A 20,732-nucleotide genomic window follows, 5' to 3' on the forward strand; every position below is an offset into this window, starting at 1 on the left:
AGATGGTAATATATGCAGGGTAGCAAATAGACCATTCCTAATGATCCAAGGAGAAGTTTTACTAACTTCCCATTCTAATTTATTACATAACAAATTTTATTATATGTACCTACAAAAAAGAGGATGTGAAAATATTAATCAGGTAGGACCTCTACTGGTAACTTTTATGCACTGTCAGCAAGAGGTCTGAAAGATTTTTATTGCACTCCTACTTTAAAGACACATTGTTTTAATTCAAACATCAGTAGCCTCTAACTTTTAAAAAAATTTTTATTTTTTAGTAACTTAAAAACAACAACAGTCATTTATTATCTCTCCTGGTTTCTGTGGGCTGAGTATCTGGAAAGGGCTCAATGGGTGGTCCTGGCTTGAGGTCTCTCGTGGTGTTGCAATCAGATGATGGCTGGACCTGTCATCACCTCCAGGCTTCTTCACTCCACAGGTCTGGTATCTGGGGTTCCTGGGCACTTCCTTCTGTCTCTATGTGGTGTCTCTACCTGGTCTCTCCAGCATGGTGGCTTCATGGTAGCTGGACTTCTTACACGGTGGCTCAGGACACCAAAGGGACATGTTCCAAGACAGCATGCCAGGCTGAATGTTTCCTGCCTTTTCTAATTTAGCCTCAGAAATCAGTGACACTCTGCCAGTTCACTAGAGGTGTATCACTAAGATCAGTCGACACTGTATACACTGTAGGGAAAAGGTAGCCTCTACTTTTTTTTCTTTCTGGTACTAGGGATGGAACTTAGGGGCATTCTACCTCTGAGCTATACCCCCAGCGCTATTTTTTTTTCTTTATTTTGAAACAAGTTCTCACTAAGTTGCGGAGGTCCTCACTAAATAGCTGAGGCTGTCCCTGAACGGAGATCCTCCAGTCTCAACCTCCCAAGTACTGGATTACAAGTGTGCACCACCATGCCCAGCTTAGCCTCTACTTTTAAATTCACTTGTCGGAGAACATGCAATATCTGAACATCTCTTAGAAACCTCAGCACTGCTAGAGCAGTGTGCCTAATCAAGCCTCGGCTAAATTGGCGGCCAATTTTCTCTCTCACACCATTAATATTCAACAAGAAGAGTTGCTATATTGGATAGAGTTCTAACAGCCAGGAACTAGTCGGTAATCTGAGCAGTAATGGGAAACTTCAGGCATGATGTCAGCAAAAGCCCTTCCACCAAGGCTTTTATGGCAGGACATGATCCAGCACTCCACTGTCCCTCTGATCTGACCTCCCCCATGGTCACTGCACTCCTGCTGCACTGGCCTCCTGGGTTCGAGCACACCAGGCATGCTCTTGTGCCAGTACCTCACACCTGCTGCTCCCTGGATCACACCTTCTTCCACGTAGCCACTCTGCTCCCTCTACTACTGTCATGTCATCGAGGCCTCCCGGGCCCATCTTAATATCAGAATCCAAGAAGACACTCATCCCTTGATTCTTCTCTGCAGCACAGTTACTACTTGACACAGTAGATAGTATTTATTTGTTACAGTTTCTCTTCCAATTAGAATGTAAATTCCAAGGCAAGGATTTTGATTGTAATGTTTATGATAGTACTCAAGTGTGTGGTTGAAGGAGCAAGTGAATTAATGTAGGAGAAAGGAATTGTGTCACTTAGGATTTATTATCACACTAACAACAACAGTAACAATCAGAAGAGATACACAGATGTGATTTATAAGGTATTCCATTATTTGTATCTTTGGAAATATATATATCTATATATATATATTTTTTTAATCTAAGGAATGAAGACTTTTAAAATTCAGTGGGAAGTCCAAAAGGCAAGAAGGGAAAGGCTTCAAAAATTTTAAACCATGATTTCAGGTAGTCTAATTATTATGTTAATGAAGAAAATGGAAAAACTGTTAAAGGGATCAATGTGGCTAAAGAGGGAGATGCTTTGATGAAAGTGTAAATACACCAATGGCAGACAAAAAGAGGAACACACAGACAAAACTGGAAGATGTAAGCAACAGGAACCTCTAACTCACTCAAACGAGTATAATAAACAACTCAATGAGACCAAGAAAAGGCACAAGGCTAACCAAAAGTGCATTTTAAAGTGGCAGAATACAAAGAAAAAGGAAATGTTAAGCCTCCAAAATTATCTGACTCAGAGGACAAAAAAAGAATGATGAAACTTCCACATCAAGAAGATGAATACATAAACAAGAAAGGTCAACAAATACAACCCACCCCCTACTTTATGTTGATTAGAAATACAGAATACTAATTTCTCTTAGTCTTGGGAGGTAACATCTTTCATGAGGCAGTTCAAAATTTTATGTTTATTTGTGATTAGGAGGAAACTAAAACTCTTAAGTAAATAAATACATAGTTAAAAGAGGGTTGGACATATAACAATTTATTGTAATTAAAAAGGAACTGCTAAGTAAATATTATCAAAGTTCTCAGTTTCTGTTTTTTTCTAATATGGTCAATATTGACATAACCCACAAAGAGTTCTTTGAAGTCCTCAATGAGTTTTATAAGTTTAAGGAGGTCATGAAATATTTTGAGGAGGTCATGAAATGTTTGAAAACCACTGTCCTTCAGTAAAGACTACTATATACCAATCCTACAAATATTGAAAACAAGCCTCAAAAGAATCAAGCTGACTCAACAGCAACTCAATTTCCTACCAAAACAAATCGCAATGCTCTTTAAACTTTAGAACAAGGAATGTTATTTGAGATGAAGACAGATGTTTCATAATGATAAATAAATTACTTCATTAAATAGAAAAGACTAAGCATGTTTGCAAACAATTATAAAGTTTCAAAATACATGAGGCAAATCTGACAGAACTGAAAAGGGAAGGAGACAAAACTATAATTTTAGTTGGAGATTTCAACAATGATCTCTTCAGTACTTGACAAAACAAAGACCCCTCCCCCCAAAAGCAATCAATATACAGATAATTGAAAAACACTGTCAACCAATCAACCAGTTATACCTGTATTTATAGAATAATATTCCCCGAAATGGCAGAATATACATTCTTTTTCAAATACACAATGATCATTTACCAAGATATATAAATTCTTCACATGAGTTTGGGCCATAAAACATTTACAAATATTGAAAATACAGAGTAGGTTCTCTAACCACAATAAGCTTAGAAATCAATAACCAAAAAATAACTGAAAAGTCCTCAAATGTTTGCAAATTAACACATTTCTAAAAAAGTCACAAGTCAAATTAAGTTTACAAGGGATATCTGAGACTACTTTGAAGCAAATGTTAACAAAAATACAACATATCAAAATTTGTGAAATATAGTTAAGACAATGCTTAGAGGAAGGAGAGATCAAAAATCAAGTCTAAACTTCTAACTTAAAAAGATGGAAGGAAAGCAAATTAAATCCAAAGTAGGAAAGAAATAACAGGTAACTGCAGAAATCAATGAAAATGAATAGAAAAAAAAATCAGTGAAGTGAAAAGATGTTCTTTTAAATGATCAATAAAAGTGATACTCATCATGATAAACCAAAGAGAAGATATAAATTAGCAGTATCAACAACAAAAGAGGACATATGACTACAGCTCTTGTAGCCATGGAAAGGATATAAAGGGAATATTGTAAATAACTTTACACCAATAAATTCAACATTTAGATGAAATGGACAAATTCCTTGAAAGGCACAAATTACCAAAACTGAAACAAGAAGAAATAGAAAATATGAATATTAAAGAAATTAAATTCATATTTTAAATTTTTTCCTAAAAAGAAAACTCTAGTCCCATACAGCTTCACAGATGATTATCAACCATTTAAGATAAGATATGCCAATCTCATATAGATACTGGGCTAGTTAAAAAATAGGAAATCTGTTAGTGGAAGTGGCAAATTTCAGGTACTGGAAGTACAGTTTCTAGCATCCTTTACTGGGAAGAAAGCTTCACTTTATAAATCAAAACTATAGGTCCTTTTTTACCAGTACCCAATAATAATGACCTAAACGCTCATCATCATCCTTTTCTTTTCAAACAAGTTGAGAATGTGTCATCACTGGGTCAAGTTAATATCATATCCATCTTCCCAGACTTATTCCAGACCCACCCATCAGGGATATCCCAGGAGCTAGGAAGCATTTTCCGAACATTCAATGACTAAACTTCATTGCATTTTGGATATGCAATTTATACTCCACTCCTATTGTAAACAGGAGTTTCATAATTTCCTTTAGTTATTTTAGTTACTGTTACACCTGTCAAGAAGTAACTCTCAAAATGGAATTTAAAAAAATATACCTATTTGACTTGAGAAACGGTCCAAGAAAGAGATACGAAAAGTAAAGATCCACTATTCAATCCTCTTTATAATAATCTCTATGGGATATTTGCTGATTTTACTATATCGGGAGTTTTCAACAAGGACACTGTAAGGAATTGTTTTGCCAGTCTTAAATAAAGCCAATCCAAACTGGTCTAGTTCTCATATTCTACTTTTCACTTTCTAATACATCAAAGCCACAAAACTGCTTTGGAAATGGAGGAAAAGAAGTTGAATCTTTAGAACAGGTAACAGTAGAGTTTCTCTGGTTGAAGAGTAGGAAGTTTAGTTTACCTGTTGTTCACCTCCTCCAACAGAGTCACACGACCCCCAAGATATTTTTCTCAGAATGTCCAGGGTTCTCTGGAACCTCACTTATAAACCACTTGTCTGCCTAAACAAAGATCCTCAGCAGAGTCAATTTTACAAAGTCATGAAAACCAGCACTAGAGGATGTTAACTTACCAGTCGGGCTATGGATACCCTGAATGTTGGACATGCCATATGGAATCGGGGAATGGCAACATTAAAGATCTTGTCTTTAAAGTAAAGAAAATGGAAGGTATAATATCCTTCCATATAGCCTGATGTTGTAGAGAATGTGGTACAGCTGGTGTATTCATATACCCGACCTGGGCTGATGATTGGAAATTCACCTGCAGAGAAAACATTAACAATAAGCCAGAGCATAAAATATAGTTCTCTATTAGAGTAAGTAAGATATTTTCTCTAAGACCCTGTATGAAGTATGTGAAAGTAAATGCACAAATAGGCAAAAAAAAAAAAACCCACTAAAATGTCAACAGTGATGGGATTGATCAACTACTTTATTCCTCATGACATTTTTTCTGTATTCTCCAGATTTTCTACAATGTAGCAGGTGGGAATATCTAGCAATACAACAAAAAACAATCAAAGTGCTTTTAGAATTTAAGATATGAGTAATAACAAAGTGTCATAGACAATAACTCAAACAGAGATAAGGGTAATCCAACTGTTTAGGTAAGAGTCTAAAACATAAGATGGTAAAGATGCATCCTAAGTATTCAGAAGACAGTCACAGTGAGAGTCCTTACATCAGTATGCCAAATGACAAAAGAATTAGGGCTTTAATAAAATTTCTTAGCACTAGATTCTCAAGTCCAAGAAAAGTTCATTAAATAAGCATGTACAAACAGGGTATGGCGGCACACACTTGTAATCCCAGCATTTGGGAGGCTGAGATAGGAGGATCACGGTTAGAGGACAGCCTCAGCTACTAAGTGAGGCCCTTTGTAATTCAGTGACCCTGTCTTAAAATAAAGAATAAAAAATAAAGCTGGGGGTGTAGCTCAGAGGTAGAATGCCCTTGGGCTCCATCCTCAGTACTGGAAAAAAAAAGGCATGTACAATATAAATCATGGAAATATATTAGAAAACTATTTTAAAAAGAAGTACATAGCTTAGAGATGTTATTTTCCTGAAGCACATACTGAAACCTAAGTATTTTTTTACAGTTAAGAAACTTAGGAGTGATTTCTGGGAAGATGGCGACTGAAGAAAGCAGCATATAGCAGTTTTGCTGACATTCAATCTCTATTGTCATGAAAACAGTGTCTTGACAAAACAAAGAAACCACCATAAATTTGAAGAGAATGCACCAAGAATTGAAGAGAATTGAAAGGCGGTGGAAACATAGCTAGAACACAGATAAGAGAGCAGAAAATACCCCTCCTGCCTCCAATAGCTGTGGCTGTGGGGATTGCGGCACTGCCAGAGACCCCCAGCAAAAAAGTCAATGACTTGAAATGAAGTAAGAGGCTGCAGCTCATTGGAATTGTGTCAGTTCCTCTTGTGTGGACCCTGGCTACAACTTGCAGCAGCAGTGACCAAGCTTGCTGCATCCTGCAGAGATCTAGAGCAGCAATCAACAACACCATAAGTGAACCAGTTGTCCACATGGGAGACTCGCAGGGTCTGAGACTTTAGGTGCACCCTAGTAAAGATGGGAATGAAGTCTGCTGTCAGACTGAGCAGAGGGGCAGATGAGCAGACAGCTACCAAGGCCAATCAGGCAAAAAGACCTACAATCCCCAGGGCTCAGAGCCCTAGTAGGGCCTCCAGAGATTCCCACAGATCACCCAATCATTCTGACTTGGGAGAAGTCAGACCAAACCAGCCCCAGCTGTGGAGATTATGGACTCCTGCATATACACGGGGTCTGCTCACAGCGGCATTGATGAAGGCTCAGCGTTCTTGGAAAGAGTGGGGACCCGCACTTCACACTAGATCCCCAGCCCCAGTGATACCGGCTGCCTGCTTAGATTGAGAGAATCTCAGTGACAGGTCCTTTTGGAGAGCTCAGAGACCCGGGCTTGCAGCAGGAAAAGTGCTGGTGGCACTGAGGGCTGGCCCAGGGACACAAGGCCAGGGTCTCCATCATTGAAGGAGACCAAAAAGTGGGGCTATAAACTGATGTCATTACTATAAGGTTACAAAGCAAATGAGAGTGCGTGGAACATGCTCGAGAACCTATTATAGAATGTGAATATTAAACAGCTGAAAGAATCCAAACAGACCCAGGACTGCAGGGGCCAAGTCTGCTCAGTGTTCATGTATTTGTAGGGTTGTATTATTTTGTTGTTTTGTTTTTTTTTTTGGGTGTGTGTGTGTGTGTGTGTGTGTGTGCACGCACGCTTCTTTGTTTGCTCTCTTCTCCATTTCTTTTATAAGTTTTTCCTTGTATATATCTACTCTCTTCTCTCCATCCCTTTTTTCTCTGTCTTGTATTAAATCTATTTCACAACACTACACTAAATACTCTACATTGGTCACTAAAATCCTACATATTCACTATCTCTAATCCCTACTCTATATTACCTTACCAAACTCAAACTCTTATTCTATTCAATGAATATCTGCTACTTTATGCTATTCTTACATTTACTACTTCATCAACTTCCTCTTCACTCAACCTTCACCAATGAATACAATACAACTTGTCCTTGTATATACAAGCTGACAACTACAGAGTGAGAGAAAGCTATAAAAAGCAACAAAGAGACAAACTTAAGAAACCTGAAATCATGAAAAAAGAGGACGAGCAAGGAAACAGTGAGCTCCCACAACACCACAATAACAGAACCTGACAACAAAGAATTATAGAGATCACCAGAAGGACAAATCAGAAATTTAACAGTAGAAATGATACAGGATTTTCAAAAATAATTTAGAGGGAGCCTAAAAGAAATAAAGGAACAAATAAACAAAGGATTGGACACCTTGAACAGAAATCAGAAAGAAGCTCTTGAAGGAAGTGAAGGAATGCAATCATTGAAATGAAGGCATTAATACAAACTATAAACAACAGATTAGACCACATAGAAAATAGAATCTCACTCTTAGAAGATGATCACTCCAAAAATGAACATATAGTATGTAGAAAAAAAATTCAATAGTATAAGTTAGACATTGAAGAGATATGGGCTAATCTTAAAAGAGCTAATCTAAGAATAACAGGCATAGAAGAGGGAATAGAAGATGAAACCAAAGGGATCAATGATCTCTTCAAAGAAATAACAGAAAATTTTCCAAACATAGAAAAAGACTTCAAAACACGGGTACAGGAAACTTATGGAACCTCCCCTTTAGACAAGATCAGAGAAAAGGTTCACCACACCACATAATAATCAAACTCACTAGTGTAGAAGCCAAGGAGAGAATCTTAAAGGCAACAAAGCAAAAGACCAAGTGACATTCAGAGGCAAACCAGTTAAAATCACTCCAGACTTCCCAAATCAAGTCATAAAAGCCAAGAGGGCCTGGAGCAACATATTCCAAACTCTGAAAGAAAACAACTTACAAACCCAAATTTTCTACACAACAAAACTATCTTTCAAATTCAACGAGAAAGTAAATATCTTCCAGAACAAACAGAAGCTGAAAGAATTTATATCTTCCAAATCAGCATTAGAAGAGCTAGGCGTGGTGGCGCACAGTTGTAATCCCCATGCTTGGGAGGCTGAGACAGGAGGATCGCATAGGTTCGAAGCCAGCCTCAGCTACTTAGTGAGGCTCTCAGCAACTTAGTGAGACCCTGTTTCCAAATAAAATATAAAATAGGTCTGGGAATATAGCCTGGAAGTTGAAAGCCTCTGGGTTCCACCCATAGTACTACCAAAAAAAAAAGCAAATCAGCATTAGAGAAACTGCTCAAAGAAATTAACTGCAGGGCCGGGCATGGTGACACACGCTTGTAATCCCAGCATTTGAGAGACTGAGACAGGAGGATCCGAATTCGCCAACAGCCTTAGCTACTACTTAGTATGGCCCTTTGCCACTCAGTGAGACTGTTTCAAAAAATAAAGAATAAAAAGTAGGGCTTGGGGTGTAGCTCAGAGGTAGAATGCCCCTGAGTTCCACCCTCAGTACCTCAAAAAAAAAAAAAAAAAAAAAGAAACAACAACAACAAAAAAAAAAACAGAGAGGGGAGGAAATGGGGCAGGAATTGAGTAAGGGCTAATTGAGTGATGTGTGCATGTATGCCTCCACCATCTTGTACTCCATTAAGATGTATGATGACAATGCACCAATAAAAAAGTTTTTAAAAAATTAACTGCAAAGAAGAAATGAGTAATAAACGGCAGAACCAGAGAAACAATAATTTTCATCAAACAACTAAGCAAAAAACAACAAACACTACCTCAAACAGAAGTTAAAATTCAAAATGTTAGAAATTAAAAACCATCTCTCAATAATCACCCTGAACATAAAAATGGCTCACTTAACCTTCACTATTGAATACAACACAACTTGAAGACAAACAACTAGAATACCTTGAAGAGAGTATTTAGAAGAAAATTCATAGCATTGAGTGCTCACAACTCCCCAATAAAGACATAAGGTGGCAAAATGGATTAAAAACCAGAATCCATCTATATGCTGCCTATAAGAAACACATCTTACAAGTAAAAATACAAACTAAAAGCCGGGCGTGGTGGCGCACACTTGTAATCCCAGCATTCAGGAGGCTGAGACCAGAGGATCACGGTTCGCAGACAGCCTCAGCTACTTAGTGAGGCCCTCTGCAATTTAGTGAGACCCTGTCTCAAAATAAAGAATAAAAAAAAATAGGGCAGGGGTGTAGGTTGGAGGTCAAATGCCCCTGGGTTCCATCCCCAAACCCGCAAAAAAAAAAAAAAAAAAAAAAAAAAAAAAAAAAAAATCTAAAGGTGAAGGATTGGAGCAAGGTAATCCATGCCAATGTAACTTGAAGACAAGCAGGAGTAAGAACTATGATATCAGACAAATTAGACTTCAAGCCCAAGAGTATCAGAAGAGACCACAGGTCATTTTTTACTGGTAAAAATAACAATCCAGCAAGAGGAAATAACAATAGTCAACATTTATGTCCCAAACATAGGTGTAGCCACTTTCATAAAACAAACTCTTTGTGACATTAAGTCACACAGAGATCCCAATACAATACTGGTAGACTTCAACACTCCTCTCACACTGCTAGATCGATATGCTAGACAAAATGTCAGTAAAGATGCCTCAGAGGTAAAGAACACCATAAACCAAATGGAATAAAAGAAACATACCTCAACATCATAAGGCAATATATAATAGTCCATAGCCAACATCATATTAAATGGGAAAAACTGCAAGAATTTCCCCTAAAAACAGGAACAAGACAAGGATGTCCATTATCACCCCTTCTTTTCAATAGAGTACTTGAGACACCAGCCAGATCAATAAAGCAAGAGAAGAAAATCAAAGAAGTACAAATAAAAAAAGAATTATCCCTATTTGCAGATGGCATGATACTAAGAAGACCCAACAAACTCAACCAAAAAGCTTATAGAACTGATCAACAAATTCAGTAAAGTGAATTTCAAAGTTTAACAAAATCAATCTTAAAAAATCAGATTTATGATTGTATAACAATCATAAATTCACTGAAAAAGAAATCCAGAAAACACTTCCACTCAGGATATCCCACAAAAAAATAAAATACTTAAGAATAAACCTACCCAAGGAGATAAAAGACCTTTACAAAGAAAATTATAAAACACTGAAAAAAAAATTGAAGAAGACCTTAAGAGATGGAAATATCTTCCATCTTCTTGGATAGGTAGAATAAGTATCATTAAAATGGTCATTCTTCCAAAAGTAATCTACAGATTCAATGCAATATCCATTAAATTACCAAGGTCATTCCTCACTGACAGAAAAATCAGTCCTTAAATTCATTTGGAACAACAACAAAAAACAATAGTCAAAGTAGTTCTAGCAACAAGAACCATGCAGTAGGCATCACAATACTTGATTTCAAACTATATTACAAAGTCATAGTAATAAAAAGAGCATGGTATTGGCACAAAAAACAGACACATAAGACCAATGGAGCAGAATAGATGACTCAGAAACAAATCCACACACAGCCAATTGATTTTTGACAAACAGGTCAAAAACATACACTTGAAAAAAAGACAACCTCTTCAACAAATGGTGTTGGCAAAACTGGTTAACCATGTGTAGAAAAATGGAAATAAACCCCACTATCTCACCCTGTACAAGAGTCAATTCAAGATGGACAAAAGACTTGGATATCAGACCAAAGACCTGAGGCTGCTTGAAGAGGGCACAAGTCCAAGACTTCAACACATAGGCACAGGTAGAAACTTTCCCAACAAGACTCCAAAGGCACAAGAAATTAAAAGAGGGATCAATATATGGGATGGCAATAAACTGAAGGCCTTCTGTACAGCAAAGGAAATTATCAAGAACCTCAACAGAGAGCCGACAGAATGGAAGAAAATTTTTGCCAACTATTCCTCTGATACAGGATTAAGATCCAGAATATACAGAGAACTCAAGAAACTCACCACTAAGAAAACAAATAACCCAATCAAAAAATGGTCAAGTTAGCTGGGCGTGGTGGTGCACGCTTGTAATCTCCGCGCTTGGGAGGCAGAGACAGGAGGATCATGCAGGTTCAAAGCCAGCTATACTGGCTTAAGAGACCCTGTTTTAAAAAAAAAAAAAAAGTATAAAATAGGTCTGGGAGTGTATCCCAGAGGTAGAAGGGTTTCCAGGAACTCCAGTACCACCAAAAAAAAAAAAAAAAAAGAAAAGTCAAGTGAGCTGGGAATGGTGGTGCATGCTTATAATCCCAGCATTCAGGAGGCTGAGACTGGAGGATCACGGTTTACAGACAGCCTCAGCTACTTAGTGAGGACCTCTGCAACTCAGCGAGGCCCTGTTTCAAAATAAAGAATAAAAAAAATAGGGCTGGGGGTAGATTGCCCTTGGTTCCATCCCCAGTGCTGCAAAATAAATAATTAAATAAAAAATGGTCGAGTGAACTAAATAGACACTTCACGAAAGAAGAAATTCAAATGGCCAATAAATGCATAAAAAAGTGCTCAAAATCATTAGCAAGCAGAGAGATGCAAATCAAAACTACCCTGAGTTTTCACCTAACTCCAATAAGAATGGCAATCATTTAAAACAGAAACAACAACAAATGCTGGTAAGGATGTAGAGACGTGGGAACTCTAATACATTGTTGGTGGGATTGCGAATTAGTGCAACCACTTTGGAAAACAGTATGGAGGATTCTCAGAAGAATGGAAATGAGCTTACTATATAATCTAACCCAGCAATACCACTTCTGGGTATTTATCTAAAAGAATGGAAACCAAATTACCAAACTAATACATGTGTATCTATGTTCATAGCCACACAATTCACAACTGCCAAACTATGGAACCAGCCAAGATATCCATCAACAGATGAATGGATTACAAAACTATGGGATATGTGCACAATGGAATTTTACTTAGCCATAAGGAAGAACAAAATTATGTTATTTTCAAGGAAATGGATGGAACTGGAATATATTATACTAAGTGAAATTAGTCAGTCACAAAAAGTAAAAAAATCAGATGCTCTCCCATATGCAGAAGCTAGGGAGAAAAAGGGTCATAGGAGGAAATCTAGACTAAGAAAAAGAAACCATAGATGACCTAACTGAGGGTAATGGGGGGGAGGAAAATTCCCTAATGTACATGATGTACCTTCATGAACATATCAAAGTCAACCAGTGCACCAAACATGAAAAGGAGGGAGGGGGGAGGGAATGCAGTGGGAAAAAATAATAAATAAAAAAGAAACTTAGGATAATCCTAGTTTTAAAGGCCAAATGTCTATGGTCACCAGAACTAAAGTGAATGAAATCCAAACAATAAAAATTTGTGCTATTAATTTCAACATCTCTTCCAAACTTCAAAAGGATTGCCAATATGAAAATTATTTTCTTTCTGTTCTATGCCATCATACTTACACAATATAATAGTGAATAGTTAGCCAGTTTAAAAGACAAACAGCAAAACACAAGAAGGACAAGAAAGGAACCTCAAATGATCCACAGAAAGGGCCATCAGTTCCTGAATAATTGAGTTTGCTTATTTGCTTAAGGGACTAAACTGATAGGATAATGACCTCTGTATACTATATTTATGGAAGCAAATCTACACTTTCTTTGAAGCAACTGATATACAAACCCAAATCTTCAGTTACCTACCAACTACTCCAGGCCCTTGCACTTCTTCTACATCACCTTTAGCATTTGTTATTCTCCAGTAGCGGCTGTCCAACTGGCAAGCCTTCTCAGGAAGTGCATCCTTTGACATTTCAATTCTAGTGAAGGAAGAAGGATGATAAATACAAATCTGGACTATTTTTTTGTTTTCTTTTAAGAGCTATGGAATTAATACTATGAAAGGAAATTTCCAAGGAAATTAAGAAACCCAACCTAAAGTCCATGTTAGCCACTTACTCAATTAGCTTAATTTCCCCAGTGCTTTCATTCAAATTATTCACTTACCTTTTGGTAAGGCTCAACAATATAAAGGACAACATAAATATAAGCAGACACAATATTGACAGCAATTTTTTGCCTTCTAAATAAAGATCCATTTGGTGAATGCTTTGTGAAATGTAGTTTCATGGAAAACTTCTACAAAACTGATAGTCTTTCATTCACAACAAAGTTATACAACCCAGTTCTTTTTCTATTAGCTTCCTTGTGTGTGTGTCCCTTTTTTGAGGGGGCGGGAAGCCACCGGGGATTGAACCCTAGGGGCATTCTACCTCCAAGCTATATCCCCAGCCCTATTTTGTTTTTAATTTTGGGTCTTGATAAATTTCAAAGGGCCTTGTTAAGTTGCTAAGGCTGATTTTAAACCTACAATCCTCCTGTCCTGGCCTCCTAAGTACTGGTATTACAGGCATGCATCAATCACCACCCCAGCTTCTATTAGCTTCTAAAAAGCTCAAAGCAAAACATCAGCAGATACCAGGATTACACTTGAACCCTGCTTTCCCATTCTATAATTTCTTCCTTTCTCTAGGAATTTGTTGTCTCTTATTTTCCATTTGAGTACCCTTTAAGTATGTGCAGATGTTTTTATTTTAAGCATGTCTCAATTCCAGGCAGGATCTAGACTGAACAATTAAAACAATAAACATTGATATCTATACTTAGACATATTAAAGGCTACATATAATACTAAAAATCCCAGGATGCTTTTGGGTAAATCTATGTTACTAAAATACTTCCAGTATGTATATAGGCATTTTATATATAAGATGTATAAAATATAAATATTTTTGTATAAAATATAAGCAAATATAAGTATTAATTTATTTTATATTTTATAAAGAATACATTACAAAATATGCAAAAATGTACTGTAAAATAAAGTATCCTTATTTCCTTGGGGCAATGTTTTATCTCTATGTCACTGCACAGAATACTTCTAACTGAAGTGAGTTTAAAATATTTGTTTTTTTACTTAATCAAACCCAATTCCTAATGTCATATATGACATATATTAGATTTTTAATTGAATACAGACAGGTAAAATGCAATTTAAAATGCATGGTTTTATGTTTGGCAATTTGAAAGCTTTTAGAATGTACTACCACTCTAATATAGAGCTTTGATGATTACAACTAAATGATCAACTTCCCACAATACCTGGCACAACACTTATACTGAGTATATGTGCAAAATCTAGCTTAAATAATTTAGAGGTTAATATAAAGTCAGTCTTCTTTTTTCCTTTTTGGTACTGGGGATTGAACCCAGAGGCATTCTACCTTCCAGCAACACCCCCAACCCGATTTTACTTTTTATATGGAAACAGGGTCTTGCTAGATTGATGAGAGTATCACTACTTGCTGAAGCTGTCCTTGAATCTGTGATTCTCCTGTTTGAGCCTCCCAAGTACTAGGATTACAGGTGCGTGCCACCACACCTGGCTTCAAAGTATCTTATAAACACTATATTATAAGGCCAGGCATGGTGGCACATGCTTGTAATCCCTGCGCTTGGGAGGCAGAGACAGGAGGATCGCACAGGTTTGAAGCCAGCCGCGCGCGCTGGCTTAGGAGACCCTGTTTCCAAATAAAAATGTAAAAATAGGCCTGGTAGTGTAGCCCAGAGGTAGAAGGGCTTCCAGGAACCCCAGTACCACCAAAAAAAAAAAAAAAAAAAAAAACCCCAAACCACACTATATTATAGAAAATTTATCCACCTTTCTCCAAACTTTAACAAGAAACGAGCTTTCAAAATGCATTTTAGAGCCGGGCGTGGTGGCGCACGCTTGTAATCCCAGCGCTTGGGAGGCTGAGACAAGAGGATCGCATAGGTTCGAAGCCAGCCTCTCCTACTGAGTGAGGCTCCAAAAACTTAGTGAGACCCTGTTTCCAAATAAAGTATAAAATAGGTCTGGGAGTACAGCCTGGAGATAGAAAAGGTCCCGGGTTCCACCCTCAGTACTATAAAACAAAACAAAAAACAAAATGCATTTTAGGACTAGGGATATAGCTCAGTGATAGAATACTTGCCAAGCATGTGCTAGGCTCTGAGTTCATTCCCCAATACTGAAAAAAAAAAAGTACTTTACATATCATGTCACATGGGGCAATGTAACACATCCATTGGATATATCCCACTATTAACCGAAAAACAACCCCATTTAAAAAATTCTCACCTGATTCGGTATGTGAAGAAATAATGGGGTGGGTGTACAGAGCTGAGTTCTGGCAGAAACGATGTAGAAACCGAAACTGTAATATCCCCAGTTGTTGCTACACACTCTGGATCATGAATATATCTAGGTAATTTTAAAAAAATAAACACTTTTAAAAGCAACTAACTTCGATTCTACAAAAGGTTTTTAGGTACAATGCACAATAGCTTATTTTAGGATCAAATTTTAAAATTGAAGTCGCATTAAATTTAGAAGAAAACCAGAAACACACTAGAAAACCTTGCCAACTCTGGCTCAGTAATGACAGTAGTCAAGAATCAATAACCAGTGGCTCAAATACTGGGTAAGTAATTAGTTGAAAATCAAAAGGAGATTATCTCAGTTTTCGAAGGTAAGTTTGGAGACACCTGACACCTGGCTAACACCTGCTAAATGGTGGCATACTACACCTCTAATATATAATTGTTCTATTATTCCTGTCTCTACTCTAGAAACCCCTAATGTGTAATTAATATGCTGTTTGTCACAAAGGCTACTATGAACTAAATGTCATAATTAATAACAATTACAACTCCTGAATGCTCCATTTAGAGATAATAAATAATACTGGCCAAGTGTTACTGACTTAATAAATCTAATAATTGTCATACAACCTTGTTTTTAAAAGGAAACTGGATAGCTACTAATCAATCCATAACTTCTAAATCAAAATCAGTTTTCTCTCTTCATTTTTCAAAATAAGAAAAATACTGGTTGACTAAATGTTTGGGTGTTTTGGCTTAGAAGTGAGAATAAAACACTGAGATTTAAGATAATGACAGGTTCTATTACTAACCCCTGGGAAGCTTCGTCTTATGATCTGTGATGGATTTTTTTTTTTCTGATTTATAATTGTTTTGATCCCAAAAGCCCCACATGAAATACCTGAAGATTTGGTCTCTGATGATGGGGAAGCCGCCTGATACAACACTCTTGACATAGGAGGTAAACCAGTCAGTGAAAGTAGCACCTATAAATCAGGAAGAAGAAAATTGGGAGAAAAAGACAAATTGTTTTTGTAAAAGTCTACACAGGAAACAGAGAGATAAGCCGGGCATGGTGGCTCATGCTTGTAATCCCAGCGCTTGGGAGGCTGAAACAGGAGGATCGCACAGGTTCGAAGCCAGCCTCAGCTACTTAGTGAGGCTCTCAGCAACTTAGTGAGACCCTGTTTCCAAATAAAATATAAAATAGGTCTGGATGTATAGCCCTGAGGTAGAAAAAGCCCCTAGGTTCCACCCCCAGTACCACACACACACACACACAAAAACAAACAAACAAACAAACAAACATAGAATTAACTATAATTTTTCTATGCTTAAGATGTGATACCAAAACTAGAATTTATTTATAGATAAAACTCTACTAGTCCTTTATAAGATCAACTTTCTTTTCTCTCTTCTTTCTTGTGGTACTTGAGCTTGAACAAAGGGAGTTTCTAAATCTGAATTATACCCCCAACCTTACTGTATTTTTTATTTTGAAACAGTTGCTCACTAAGTTGCCAAGGCTGACCTTGAACCTACCATGCTCCTATCAGATCAATTTCTATTCTCAATTCTACCTTACTTCCTTGAAATTCTTCTCTTCTCCCTCTTCATAACTCTTGTTAGAGAATCCTACAGTTACCTTGAAAGTATTTTGTATAATGTATAATGTGTTATAATTGGTTCTAGTACCATAATGAAAAGCCTTCTATTTATAATTTCTAAAACATATAGAGCAAAGGAGATAGAGCCATGACTAGGAAGAAACTATAGGAAAAACATCAGCACCTATTCTCAGATGATCAGGGTATATCCCAGTCCAGGTACATCCAAATTCATGCTCAAAGTTCTGGCAGAAACCAGGCTCGGCCTGGTCATCTACCAGGGCCATGGCATTGTATAATTCTGGGTATCAGGCCAATCCTAAAGTGGTCTAGTTACATAGTACAACAGACGCAACTGTAGAGTGGGTCCTCTGTATTTTCAGTGACCAGCTCAAAGCAGAAAAAAAAAATGATGTGAACAGACCACTTCAGATCATATCCATGATCTAATGACTGAATCAATGCACGTATTTAGATGAACTGTATTTATACCTTCCAGGTGATACAACAGAACTCTATCAGACCCCCATTACTTATTGTTAATATAGTTCCATGTCTAGCACATGTGAGCCCCTTAAGTAATGCTGCTCAATGAATTTCTTTGTATTACAAAGAAATTAACCCAGTTCTACATTATACCACACTGAAAATTTATATTATTTATTACCTATGTTATTTAGGGAGTGATAGAAGATACAATTTGGCTTGTATCTGAGAATATGAAGTTTTACAATTTTAAAGGCGCCAATTGAGAGAAGGTAAACTCTAGTAGTTGGCTCTTTTGTCAATGTCTACTCTAGGCTCACTCTATCCATTACTTATTAAATGCTGTCACATGCAGTGACCACTGGTCATCTATCCACTTTGAATTAAACATTAAGGAGCTCTTGAATAATATGATTAAAATTCACAGAAAGCTCTGAGTCTGATCCCCAGAATGACAAAGAGAAAAAAAAAATCATAGCAGAGAAAGTACATTTTATTGTATTTTTTTTTGTTTCTTGCATGTAACTCATTTCTTTACACATATTCTTATATTTGTTTTGTTCAATTTTATATTTTTAGAACTAATATTTTTACTAAAGAATTTTTTAAAAATCATATTAAGTATTTCATGGAAAGTTTTGTCAAGAAATACATGTTTCTTAAGCTTTCTTTTTTTTCTTGTGGTACTAGGGATTGAACCCAGGGGCATTCTATCTACAAGCTACACCCCCAGCCCTAATTTTTATTCTTTATGGTCTCACTAAGTTGCAGAGGGCCTAAGTAGCTGAGGCTAGCCACTAACCTGCGATCCTCCTGTCTCAACCTCCAAGTACTGTGATTCCAAGCATGCACCACCATGCCTGGCTTTATGGTTTATGTAAAGAAACTGGCATGGTAAACTCGTGTGTGTGTGTGTGTGTGTGTGTGTGTGTGTGTGTGTGTGGTATTGAGGATTGAACTCAGGGGCATTCTACCTTTGAGCTACCCCCCCAGACCAATTTTATTTCTTATTTGGATACAGGGTCTCACTAGGTTGCTGAGAGCCTCACTAGGCTGTGAGGTTGAGGGGGACGGCTTTGAACCTGTGATCCTCCTGTCTCAGCCTCCCAAGTACTAGGATTACAAGCATGCGCCACCACACCCAGCTTGGTATAGTAAACTTAAATGCACCTTAATTTATATTACATACCAAAGTATACTTCTTAAGGTAAAGGCAGAATAGATTCACTACTAAATTCAAACTGAGCGCAGAGTTCTTTCTTTTTTCTTTTTTTCCCAACATAAAATATTTGGTCTTTTTTTTGTGAGTGACTCTTTTTTTATCTTAATGTTTTCAAGGTTTATTGATGCTGTGGCATGTATCAGTACTTCATTTATTTTTTCCTGAATAACATTTTATTCAATGAATGTATCACAATTTATTCATCCATTTATCACTTAATAAATATTTCTATTATTTTTACTTTTTTACTATTATAAGTGATGCTGCTATATACATTAGTATATAATTCTTTGGAAGTATGTTTCCAATTTTGTTGGGTAATACCTAGGACTGGAGTTGCTACATCTTTTTATTTTTATTTATTTATTTTTTACATTTTTGAGTGCTAGAGAGCAAACTCAGGGCCTTGCCCAGGTTAGGCAATTGTTCTACTACTGAGGTACATCTCCAGCCAATTTATTTATTGTGGTGCTACGGATTGAACTCAGGGGCATTCTACCTCCGAGCTATCCTTCCAGCCCTATTTAGTTTTTTATTTTGAAACAGTCTAAGTTGCAGATGGCCTAAGTTTCTGAGGTTGCCATGAACTTGTGATCCACCTATCTCGACCTAGAAAGTACTGGAATTATAAACATATGCCACCACACCTAGCTTATTATTTTGAGACAGAGTTTTGTTTGTTGTCCAGGCTGGCCTCAAACTCCTGTTCTTCCTGCTTCAGCCTCTCAGGTTGCTGGGAGTACATGTGTGCAGCATCCACAGAGTTCTTAAATATCCATTAATAGCACACTGAACACCAAAAGATGCCATCTTGTGTGTTACCCCAAAATGCTACAGAACTGAAACCTATTGAATCAGGATGCGGTTTATATATTATAAGGTAGCTTGCTGTTTAAGTTTCTTGGATGGCAGTGGGGTTTTATCAAGGTAAATAGGGGAAGCTACTTTATCCTCTTTATTTCAGTCTTCGAGCTCTTGCTTTGCTTTCCCATTTGAGGAGAAATCCTACCTTCAGACCTTAGTATTCATGAGCTGGTACCAAACAGAAGACACTCAAAGAGCCTTAAAACAGCTTAACTTATTGCTTGGGTAGTCTTTATGTCATAAACTGAGTAGTACTGCTGTGCTAGAGCTGTATGGTGTGTGTGTGTGTGTGTGTGTGTGTGTGTGTGTGTGTGTGTGTGTGTGACTGAGGACTGAACACAGGGGCATTCTACCTCTGGGCTCCATCCCTAACCCTTCTTATATCAGGGTACCACTAGGTTGCTGAGAATCTCATTATGTTGCTGAAGCTATCCCCAAACCTGTGAGCCTTCTGTCTCAGCCTCTCTAGTACTGGGATTACTGGCATGTACTGCACACCTGGCTTTGTGATGGTCATTTCTAAAATGTGTTATGCCAAGATGCCAACAAGGGCAGTGAACGTGGGGACAGCCTCCAGAGAGCACTTAACTTAGAACCCAGACTGAGTTGAAAGGCAGGCCCTAAATTTAAGAGCTTTTATAACTTATTAGGTAATGGTGAGATCTTGATAGTGTGAACGATACCATAAATTTAGACTGTGTCATAATATGGGACAAATGGACACGTTATCTGGCTATGATTCCATTTAAAAGATATAATTAGCTGGGCATGGTGGCGCACGCTTGTAATCCCAGCATTTGGGAGGCTAACACCAGAGGATTGCGGTTCACAGACAGCCTCAGCTACTTAGTTAGGCCCTCTGCAATTTAGTGAGACCCTGTTTCAAAATAAAGAATAAAAAAAAAAAAATATAGAGCGGGAGGTGTAGCTCAGAGGTCTAATATTCCTGGGTTCTATTGCCAGACTCGCAAAAAAAAAAAAAAAAAGATATAATTAAATAGACACCTTAGCCAGCAATGCCTCTTTTCTATTGTTTTATTTTTGTTCTGGAGGTTTCTACGAAATGAATCCAGAGCCGTGCACATCCAAGCACACAATCTACCACTGACCTACACTTCAGATTTCTCTTTACCATTAATGTATGAGATGTTTCATATGTGTCAGTAATGCCAAATACAGAAGAGATAGGAAGCTTCTTCTGGGT

General features: G+C 37.3%; 1 protein-coding gene across 3 annotated transcripts in view; it reads right to left on the reverse strand.

The window, feature by feature from the left end:
* FBXO3 (F-box protein 3) overlaps positions 1-20,732 on the reverse strand; it is a gene marked incomplete at both ends in the record, with an annotated part of 49,000 nt that overhangs the window by 436 nt on the left and 27,832 nt on the right. For all 3 annotated transcript variants that reach the window (XM_080716278.1, XM_080716277.1, XM_080716276.1), the window contains 4 exons: positions 4,747-4,937; positions 12,851-12,966; positions 15,327-15,449; positions 16,251-16,335. In XM_080716278.1, the coding sequence (XP_080572404.1) occupies positions 4,747-4,937; positions 12,851-12,966; positions 15,327-15,449; positions 16,251-16,335 (515 nt within the window). The remainder of the gene's footprint in view (positions 1-4,746; positions 4,938-12,850; positions 12,967-15,326; positions 15,450-16,250; positions 16,336-20,732) is intronic.

Source organism: Muscardinus avellanarius (genome assembly GCF_963383645.1).
Source record: "Muscardinus avellanarius genome assembly, chromosome: 1".
Taxonomy (NCBI): Eukaryota; Metazoa; Chordata; class Mammalia; order Rodentia; family Gliridae; genus Muscardinus; species Muscardinus avellanarius.